This window comes from Mizuhopecten yessoensis, unplaced genomic scaffold, assembly GCF_002113885.1.
Source record: "Mizuhopecten yessoensis strain PY_sf001 unplaced genomic scaffold, ASM211388v2 scaffold11137, whole genome shotgun sequence".
In the NCBI taxonomy this organism is placed as follows: Eukaryota; Metazoa; Mollusca; class Bivalvia; order Pectinida; family Pectinidae; genus Mizuhopecten; species Mizuhopecten yessoensis.
This window is the reverse complement of record NW_018408898.1, coordinates 615,854-627,269: the sequence shown is the minus strand read 5'-3', so window position 1 is coordinate 627,269 and position 11,416 is coordinate 615,854. Positions and strand designations below refer to the sequence as shown.

General features: G+C 37.6%; 1 protein-coding gene across 1 annotated transcript in view; it reads right to left on the bottom strand.

Annotated features, from left to right (window-relative positions):
- Positions 1-148: 148 nt before the first annotated feature.
- Positions 149-11,416, bottom strand: part of LOC110466558 — a 31,401-nt gene continuing 20,133 nt past the window's right edge. Inside the window, exons 19-25 of the mRNA XM_021523112.1 lie at positions 10,764-10,835; positions 10,447-10,528; positions 9,191-9,252; positions 8,736-8,807; positions 8,323-8,362; positions 7,750-7,841; positions 149-2,972 (exon numbers count right to left, since the gene is read on the bottom strand). Coding sequence (XP_021378787.1) covers positions 2,812-2,972; positions 7,750-7,841; positions 8,323-8,362; positions 8,736-8,807; positions 9,191-9,252; positions 10,447-10,528; positions 10,764-10,835 — 581 coding nt within the window. The 3' untranslated portion in view covers positions 149-2,811. The remainder of the gene's footprint in view (positions 2,973-7,749; positions 7,842-8,322; positions 8,363-8,735; positions 8,808-9,190; positions 9,253-10,446; positions 10,529-10,763; positions 10,836-11,416) is intronic.

The window sequence follows — 11,416 nt, the reverse complement described above, 5'->3', positions numbered from 1 at the left end:
TGCTATATAAAATAGATGTCTTGAACAAAAGATATAGCTGATGCTCTTCTCATCTGAACCATGACCCCAAGCCAGATTCTTACGGATAGTTCTTTATTATATGGTACACACATAATGTGCAGTTCACAAACAAGGTAGACGGAACTTAAATGATGAAATGTTTATTTGAACAAAATTAATAAAACAAAATATTGCCATAAATTTCTACAATTTACATTAAATTGTAGCCTTATGACATGAAATAATATAAAGATCGGTACAATCATCAATATTTCTGGCTATATTGCAGCATATAAACGGTACCTTAATTTGAAGATCATGCTATATGTAGGTCAAATACCATATCAAAGTTATATTTATACATATATGTGGTTGATTACATTCCTTCACATTTTTATGTGCTAACTATTCAAGCAAATGTTTGAGACTGAATGGCATATCTCAAGAAATGTTGATTTTATTAACTCACCTGGGATGACTGACCTTTACCCACTTGAAAGGTTAACAATTCAAACCTTGGAATATCAAATAGAGCTCATTATTGGCTTGCAATGTGACAAACTTGACATACAGGATTACTGTAACACTACTGTAAGTGCGAGTTTCAGCAGGTAAAATGAGAAGGAACTAATATATAAAGATATATTGAAGGGAGTTGCACTTAATCGGAAGACTAAGGGTCATCAAAACGGAAAACTCCACCAGCTCAACTGAGCAATAGCAGGACTTGGCTCCACTATCGGTCCAGATCAACATTTGATACTGATGGAATAAAATTCTAAACCTGTGACACCAAAATAGGCTAAAACCATCAAGGGAAATAGACCTTGGGTTGAGTTCATCAGTTGTGGCATTGCTGATTTTTATTAAACCTAGTCTCAATACACAGCAAAGGACTAGGGGTGTTGAGGGTCTTTTCCGGCCTCAAATACAATGTACACACAACAAAGGACGGCCTCAAATACAATGTACACACAACAAAGGACTAGGGGTGTTAATGGTTATGTCCGGCCTCAAATACAATGTACACACAACAAAGGAGGGCCTCAATACAATGTACACACAACAAAGGGGATTTTGAATTGGCAAATTCATCCCACAACTAGTTTTAAAGAGATATGGCACATTACAAGCAGTGACATAAACCCACATTTTCATAATGAAATGCATAAATATCTTCATTTGAAAATTGGCCGTTTTGAAGGAAATTAACATAATACTTAAAAATTTCTTAAAGCCTCCACATGCAACAAACAAATTAATGTTCGACATGCTTAACATTGTCATTCCAGTGTTTTTTCGTAGAAAGGAACTTTTGTTTGTCACATTCGGAGGCTTTCATTTCTGCATGCTACCTGTTCAAAACACCATATTTTGGCCATTTCTGCATAGCAAAGCATTTTTGTTGCTAAGGTAGGGCATTGGAAAAAACATGCACAAAAAAGATAGCCCCAATTAACCAATAATGTATAACAGAAATTGTTAAATAAATTTAAGTTGAAATTTTTACTTTATATGAGGCCAAAAATGACACATAACACCCGAAGTCCTTTCAATGTGAAGGGGAAAAAAAGAAAATTTACTATTTTAGTTTTTAAAATTCTTAGGAGTCGTCGCGATAAGAAAAGATAAAACTTATCAGAAAATTTTGTCACGTTCAAATAACAACAAAACATGTTTGTGGACAAAGGCCTTATTCATTTGAATATATCCATTCAAATTGATGTCTTGAATATCAGTAAAATCTTTTACAGTATGAATTTTCCTGACATTAATTAATCTGTAGACAGAAGTTGAAGATCAACTTCACAGCTACGGAAATCTGAACATTGCAGTGGGAAAATAGTTGTGATGGATTGAAAATTGACTTGTTCATTCATGCATGCATTCCTGACTGCAGTTCAACTTAACCAATTTCATGAAATTCAATCCACATTTTTTTAACCCCATAGCCTGGACTGCATGCTTGGGCATACATACACATGCTAGCTCAACTTCCATCACTACGTACATATATACAAGTACACCAAACTACTATCAATCTAACTCGCACACTGTCAACAGCTGGTGTATAATGAACTGTGGTACTGTCAAAAACGGAGCCAGATGTTTTATATCTAAAACAAAAGAATAGATCTTCAACAGCTTGTTTAATGCACTCGTTTAATATCTATAACACGGATTCATTATCACGTCATTCTGTGTGGATTTTGACAAATAACGTAATATATGATATCAACACAAAGCAATATAACACAGACTATTTACCTGGTAATAGTACTACATATATTTTAGGATTACATCATTCTTGGATAATTTTGACAAAAACGCAGGATGTTCACAAGATCTACTAATAGTGTCGTTAAAATGTGCATGACTGATTTTTGGTAAGCTCCCATTTTTATCTGCACATGAAGAACAGGTATATATCATTGTTAATGCATAGTTGCTCGGTTGTAATATGTAAATCATGTGTCGTCATACATGGAACTGCTCAACACATTTAAGAATTTCAAAAAATGGTACCTCTCAAAATAGTGGAGGTATACCTTGTATCAATTAATGATTTATAGTACAGCCCATAACATTAGCAACAATACAGCAAACATCAATAATGATTAGGCAGGTGATCCATTATCAACGGGCTTCACATTGAAAAATATATAATATCCATATCGCACATCTGATAGATTAAAAAATCCATCGAAGCACTGGATGTTCTTGTCGACTACCAGAAACTAAATATATCGGCTTAAAACGTCTGGGTTTTTTCAGTATCCGTGATTTCCAGAAGTCATTATATAAACAATTTCAGTCCTCGTCTTCATTTGGGTTATATGGTAGCAGGTTGGAGAGAGTGACCTTCTTGAGGGTCGGACACGAGGTGTGAAGAGTTTCCTCAATGGACGGCCGAACGCGAGTTCCATCAAGGTTGAGGAGCACCAGACTGGGCATCTGGATAATTTGTACACCTTCAAATCGAAGAAGAAATCTAAAAATATCTGCACACTTTATTAAGAAAACTACAAATCTATAATTAATAGCTTCTTTGGCATAACAAAGTAATTTTTTTGGGAAAGCTGAAAACATTTGAACACAAATAATAAGGTGAGTTTTAATGATTTAATTGCCAATTTACACCACTAACATGTATACGCTGAATTACTTCAATTGACATGGGACTTAGCCATGTATTAGGTTCTCTTGATAAACGCATTAGTTACATTACAGTAGAGCATGATAAATGAAAAGTTTCAATTTTTCATCAATATTCTAACTTGGAATAGTCATTGTTTAAAATGAGATATCCATTATAAGTTGTGATGTAGAGGCACGACTTCTGTAACAGGAAACATGAAGACCACATAGTTGGGTTCAGCTACCTGTAAACAAAAGTTCTCAAATATACTGGCCATTCAATGTAGTGTGCCGTTTTAGTTTTTGTGACGGCGAGTGCCTGTGTCAATTCTGATGGGAGATTTGAAAAAAAATATAACTTAACCTCTGTCATATTTACAGATGAAGAAATCTTTCCTCTGTCACCCCCTTGTGTGGCTCTGGTTGACACCTACTATTTTACACTTGTTAGACTGATCTTGACCTTAACTCTGTCATCCCTGTGTAACTGATCACCTTGCCTCTGTTAAAGCTGATCTTGATTTTCTCACGTCTGCATGGCTGACATTGAACATGCGTGTCTTTGTAAACTGTTCAGCTGAGCTTCACCTATTGCACATGACTGTCTGACCTTGAAACTTCCCTTTCCATCACACCTGTACACTTAACCTTAATTCTATGTCACACCTCTATGACTGATCTTGACCTTACCCTCTATCACATTAATATAAATAACCTTGATCTAACCTTTTGGACTGATCTTGACCTTAACTCTCTCTGTCACACTGATATTACTGACCTTGACCTTACCTCTCTCTGTCACACCTCTTTAACTGACCTTACCTCTCTCTGTCACAACGGTATTACTGACCTTAACTTTACCTCTCTCTGTCACCCCTATATGCCAGACCTTGACCTTACCTCTCTGTTACACCAGTATTACTGACCTTAACTTTTCCTCTCTCTGTCACACAAGTATGACTGACCTTGACCTTACCTCTCTCTGTCACACCAGTACTACTGACCTTAACTTTTCCTCTCTAAGTCACACAAGTACGACTGACCTTGACCTTACCTCTCTGTCACACCAGTATTACTGACCTTGACCTTACCCCTCTCTGCCACACTGGTATTACTGACCTTGACCTTACCTCTCTCTGTCACACCGGTATTACTGACCTTAACTTTACCTCTCTCTGTCACACCAGTATTACTGACTTTGACCTTACCTCTCCCTGTTGCACCTGTATTACTGATCTTGACCTTAACTCTCAGTCACACCTGTATGACTGACCTTGACCTTACCTCTCTGTCACACCTGTATGACTGACCTTGACCTTACCTCTCTGTCACACCGGTATTACTGACCTTGACCTAACCACTCTCTGTCACACCGGTATTACTGACCTTGACCTAACCACTCCCTTTCACACCGGTATTACTGATCTTGACCTTACATCTGTCACACCGGTATTACTGATCTTGACCTTACCTCTCCCTGTCACACAGGTATTACTGACCTTGACCTTACCTCTCTCTGCCACACTGGTATTACTGACCTTGACCTTACCTCTCTCTGTCACACCGGTATTACTGACCTTAACTTTACCTCTCTCTGTCACACCAGTATTACTGACTTTGACCTTACCTCTCCCTGTTGCACCGGTATTACTGATCTTGACCTTAACTCTCAGTCACACCTGTATGACTGACCTTGACCTTACCTCTCTGTCACACCTGTATGACTTACCTTGACCTTACCTCTCTGTCACACTGGTATTACTGACCTTGACCTAACCACTCTCTGTCACACCGGTTTTACTGACCTTGACCTAACCACTCCCTTTCACACCGGTATTACTGATCTTGACCTTACATCTGTCACACCGGTATTACTGATCTTGACCTTACCTCTCCCTGTCACACAGGTATGACTGACCTTGACCTTACCTCTCTCTGTCACACCGATATGACTGATCTTGACCTTACCTCTCTGTCACACAGGTATTACTGACCTTGACCTTACCTCTCCCTGTCACACCGGTATTACTGACCTTGACCTAACCACTCTCTGTCACACCGGTATTACTGATCTTGACCTTTTCTCTCCCCGTCACACTGATATTACTGATCTTGACCTTACATCTGTCACACCGGTATGACTGACCTTGCCCTTACCTCTCTGTCACACAGGTATTACTGACCTTGACCTTTCCTCTCCCTGTCACACCGGTATTACTGATCTTGACCTTACCTCTCTCTGTCACACCTGTATGACTGATCTTGACCTTACCTCTCCCTGTCACAACGGTATTACTGATCTTGACCTTACATCTGTCACACCGGTATGACTGACCTTGACCTTACCTCTCTGTCACACAGGTATTACTGACCTTGACCTTACTTCTCCCTGTCACACCGGTATTACTGATCTTGACCTTAACTCTCTGTCACACAGGTATGACTGACCTTGACCTTACATCTGTCACACCAGTATTACTGATCTTGACCTTAACTCTCTGTCACACTGATATTACTTATCTTGACCTTACATCTGTCACACTGGTATTACTGATCTTGACCTTACCTCTCCCTGTCACACCGGTATGACTTATCTTGACCTTACCTCTGTCACACTTGTATTACTGATCTTGACCTTATCTCTCTCTGTCACTAGCACACCGGTATTACTGATCTTGACCTTACCTCTCTGTCACACCGATATTACTGATCTTGACCTTACATCTGTCACACCTGTATGACTGATCTTGACCTTAACTCTCTGTCACTGTCACACCTGTATGACTGACCTTGACCTTACCTCTCTCTGTCACACCGGTATTACTGATCTTGACCTTCTCTCTCTCTGTCACTAGCACATCGGTATTACTGATTTTGACCTTAACTCTCTGTCACACCGGTATTACTGATCTTGACCTTATCTCTCTCTGTCACTGTCACCCTTGTATGACTGATCTTGACCTAACCTCTCTCTGCCACAATGATATTACTGATCTTGACCTTACTTCTCTCTGTCACTGTCGCACCGGTATTACAGATCTTGACCTTACCTCTCTCTGTCACACCTGTATGACTGACCTTGCCCTTACCTCTCTCTGTCTCTGTCACACCTGTATGACTGACCTTGACCTTACTTCTCTCTGTCACACCTGTATGACTGACCTTGACCTTACCTCTCCCTGTCACACCGGCATTACTGATCTTGACCTTACCTCTCTCTGTCACTGTCACACCTGTATGACTGACCTTTACCTTACCTCTCTCTGTCACTGTCACACCTGTATGACTGACCTTTACCTTACCTCTCTCTGTCACTGTCACACCTGTATGACTGACCTTTACCTTACCTCTCTCTGTCACTGTCACACCTGTATGACTGACCTTGACCTTCCCTCTCTCTGTCACACCTGTATGACTGACCTTGCCCTTACCTCTCTCTGTCACTCCTGTATGACTGACCTTGACCTTACCTCTCTCTGTAACTGTCACACCTGTATGACTGACCTTGACCTTACCTCTCCCTGTCACACCGGTATTACTGATCTTGACCTTAACTCTCTGTCACACTGATATTACTTATCTTGACCTTACATCTGTCACACTGGTATTACTGATCTTGACCTTACCTCTCCCTGTCACACAGGTATTACTGACCTTGACCTTACTTCTCCCTGTCACACCGGTATTACTGATCTTGACCTTAACTCTCTGTCACACTGATATTACTTATCTTGACCTTACATCTGTCACACTGGTATTACTGATCTTGACCTTACCTCTCCCTGTCACACCGGTATTACTGATCTTGACCTTAACTCTCTGTCACACTGATATTACTTATCTTGACCTTACATCTGTCACACTGGTATTACTGATCTTGACCTTACCTCTCCCTGTCACACAGGTATTACTGACCTTGACCTTACTTCTCCCTGTTACACCGGTATTACTGATCTTGACCTTAACTCTCTGTCACACTGATATTACTTATCTTGACCTTACATCTGTCACACTGGTATTACTGATCTTGACCTTACCTCTCCCTGTCACACCGGTATGACTTATCTTGCCCTTACCTCTGTCACACTTGTATTACTGATCTTGACCTTATCTCTCTCTGTCACTAGCACATCGGTATTACTGATTTTGACCTTAACTCTCTGTCACCGGTATTACTGATCTTGACCTTATCTCTCTCTGTCACTGTCACCCTTGTATGACTGATCTTGACCTAACCTCTCTCTGCCACAATGATATTACTGATCTTGACCTTACTTCTCTCTGTCACTGTCACACCGGTATTACCGATCTTGACCTTCCCACTCTCTGTCACTAGCACACCGGTATTACTGATCTTGACCTTACCTCTCCCTGTCACACCGGTATTACTGATCTTGACCTTACCTCTCTCTGTCACTAGCACACCGGTATTACTGATCTTGACCTTACCTCTCTCTGTCACACCTGTGGTATTACTGACCTTGACCTTACCTCTCTCTGTCACACCGGTATTACTGATCTTGACCTTACCTCTCTCTGTCACTGTCACACCGGTATTACGGATCTTGACCTTACCTCTTTGTCACACCTGTATGACTGACTTGACCTTACCTCTCTCTGTCACACTTGTACGGCTGAGGTTGACTTTAGTTAGGTTGATACATCTGTTCAGAGTGCTTTCTTGAAGTAGAGCGCTTGTTATACTGTTGATCACAGAAACAGAATCATATATCACACCTCCTGAATAGTAATGGTACCACGAAAACCATGAAAGGTTCATGCATGCAGTCTGCTCAAAAGAATATTGGCTATATTACCAATCGGATTGGCCTAACACTGTTTTAGCTCATGATCAATCATGTGCTTTAAAATTAGAATTATTCTCCAAAATCATGTAGAAAAATATGTTCATGTTGAATCGGTCCTACCTACTAGAGGCCAAATTTTCAAAATTTGACTTTATCACCATGGCCTATTTTTTCGTAGCTGACCTTTAAAACTTAACCTCTATTGCCCATCTCCCTCTCACCATGTTCAATTTCAGAAAAAATTAGTCTTCTGGATTCAAAGATAATCTCCAGAATCCTAACTATGGATGGATAGGCAGAAAGACAGTGATTATATAATGGTTATTATATTTCCTTATAATTAAATGAAATAATTTGAAATATAATCAGCAATTACCATGTGGAAGAAAGACTCAGCTCCCTTAGACCTGGGAAACCTGCAAGTCACAATCCATAGACATTAAGTCAAAAAACAAGATCTTTTCACAACTGATAATACGATAATAACATATTTTTTCAATCAATGACAGAGAGCCTATTTTCTCTTATTTTGAATTGGCATAAACACATAAAAGTTGATGAGATATAGACAAATTATTATATCATCAACGGTTGACTTGACATGAAATTAATAACATAAATTCCCACATTTTTTTGGCAAAATGCCACTACAAAGTACTTAAAAGAATTAATGCTTCATTTTTTTCAGCTTCCAATACCTTCTGAGCAAAATGCAACCAATGACATTGGCACTTACTATTACACATTTATTCATATTGTTTAAGATCTCTCAATTAAAAGTATACCAACTTTTTATCACAGCAGCCCCTTGGTCCGAGACATTCGTTTTGTCAAGGTATAATACTTCAAGGTTTGAAAGACCTGTTAAATAAAGGAGATATCAAAATCAGGATCAAACTATATTTACATCTTTTAAACTAAGGAATAATCAATACATGTGTGAATAATAGTAGGATACATCATGAAGTAAAAGAATGTTGTAAAAAGTAATGAATACCACGATCTTTGCCCTGAGTTAATCGATTTTTACAACATTTTGGAATTTTTAGTTATCTATACTCCACTAAAAATACAAAAATCCTTGTTACATCTATCGCACCATGTTAAAATGAAATGGGATGTGCTTTCACGTCTACCTCTGTGACTATGTCATGTGACCTAGATAATCAATTTTTTTTGCACATGTAAGTCAATAGAATTGTTTTCAGAAAACTAAAATTAATAGTTATCAAAGCATAACTTACCTTCTAACAAAAACATGCCCTGATCCGTTATCTTTGTATTTGCAAGCATTAATTTCCGCAAACTGAAATTTAGGTTGTAGATGATTATGCTTCATTAAAAGACATGCTACTGAACTTTAGAAATGAAGGAAATGTTTAGCAGTAAAAAATTCAAGTTCTGTACTTTTTTAGCATCAATACACTCTTTATTGATAAATAATGTTATACAACGTCATGTACTATGAACTTTGAAAATCTGACACTTCCATAGATGACAATGTACTGCTGTTTACCCCATTGCATGTTTTAATATTGGCAAACAATTTTGACATCTTTTATTCTTGTTGTAAAAGGTATAGATTTGTATCACTTACATTTACTTTGTGTATAAATGCTATTAAATTTCTTAAGATATGAGCAAGAAAACTCCTTATTGTTTTTTGAGACCTAATTTCAAGACTTCGACTTTAACCTATAACTGTATCTCTTTCATTTGGAAATATTTGATGGACAGAAAAATTACTAAAGACAAGAGATTCCAGAGGTATCTGGGCTATGCAAGTTAACATTTTCCCTTAATTTCTCTTCTTTGTTCTTATCTGTTAGATTGATAGTCTTTTTGACAGTATACGTATCTTGAGGTAACTTATGATTTACATGTTAATTTGAGAGTGTCCTTTCACAGTGAGGTCAGAGCTCATTGTTTACCTCTTGAGAAACAGTGATAACAAACTTGAGCTCCCAAAATCTTAGATGGCTACCAGGCAGTTGTTTGTTTTTTATCAATCAGCTTACAAAATGAAATATGCACAACCACTATGGACTAAGGAGAACCTTCAAATGAAATATGAGAATAATCTGTCAAGTACTTCTTGTGAAATAGTGAAAAAAAATTCAAACTCTCAAGCTGCCTGGTGGCCACCTTGTTTTACTAATCAGTCTCCAAATAAAACATGCACAGCAAGGGGAACCATCACAAAATATTTAAGAAAGATCTACTCAGAAGTTTTTTGAGAAATGGCAATAACAATGATTGTTTCACTAATGTGATAAGGAAGATACTTGGAAATATTGCAATATATATATCTGTTGTTATTTGGCAAAAGTACTGAATATTACGAGTATATAAATATGAAATGTTCTGATGAAAATCTGTTAATAGATATGTAAAGCCTTTTTTTGGACAATTTAGACTGGTCACAGGTAGCATTGAGCAGTAGGTAGCACAGTATATATACATTATAGACAGGCTGCCTGTTTCGGGGTTGTCTACTTACCTAGAAATCTTTCCTATGTGTGACATACCTTCATCACCAACATTAATATAATTTGTCAAATCTAAGGTTGTTAACTGAAAATCTGAAAAGCAAAGGATACAGTTCTTAATATCTGATAGGTAAAGTTTATTCCTTTTGTTCCGATCTCAGTTTTGAGCATATAAAATGCATTTGTGTATGTCTTAAAAAGATTACTAGGTTAAAATCCACCACATTCTTCAAGTGACCACACAATTGCAAAAGTTGAAGAAGTTGAAATTAAATGGACATGACATCTTAATACTTGTTTTAGATTTAAAATAAATGAGAATTCTTACTTGCAATAAAAGACATTCCCCTATCTGTTGTTGTTACCCTGCTGGGCAAGTTTATTGCATGTAGTCTTAAATCTGCAAATAGAAATCACGCAATTATAGTCTAACTGAAAACAAATTTATTTGAATTAAGCTTTGTAACTCATAAATTTGAAGACTCTTATGAGAAATCATCAGCCTGTAATAAAAGGATTATTTTTTGCTGACAGAAATCCTAGTGGTTCATAACAAGTATGTGTATTCCTTAAGTATGATATACATGGAAGGTTATATTTTATCTCCGACTAATGTATAATAACGAAACAAAAAAATAATGCATTGAAGAAAACAAGAGGCCCATGGGCCTTAACGGTCACCTGATATATTTATACAGAGAGTTGATTTCGTTTTTAACATGAACAGAAATATTATTCAAAGTGACAAAAAACAATAAAACCACCTTATTCAATATCAAGCATACAGATTTCAGACTAAAAAGGATTTGAAACTAGCACCTCTGATTCTAAACAAGGAAAATGAAGAAATTTTAGCACACTGACTCCCTTGAGCCCCACCCTACAGCCCTTGGGGGTAGGGCTGGCTCAAAATTTTCAAAGTATCAAACTGTCAACTCAAGGTTATAATTCCAATCAAGTTATTAACATGTAATATTCAAA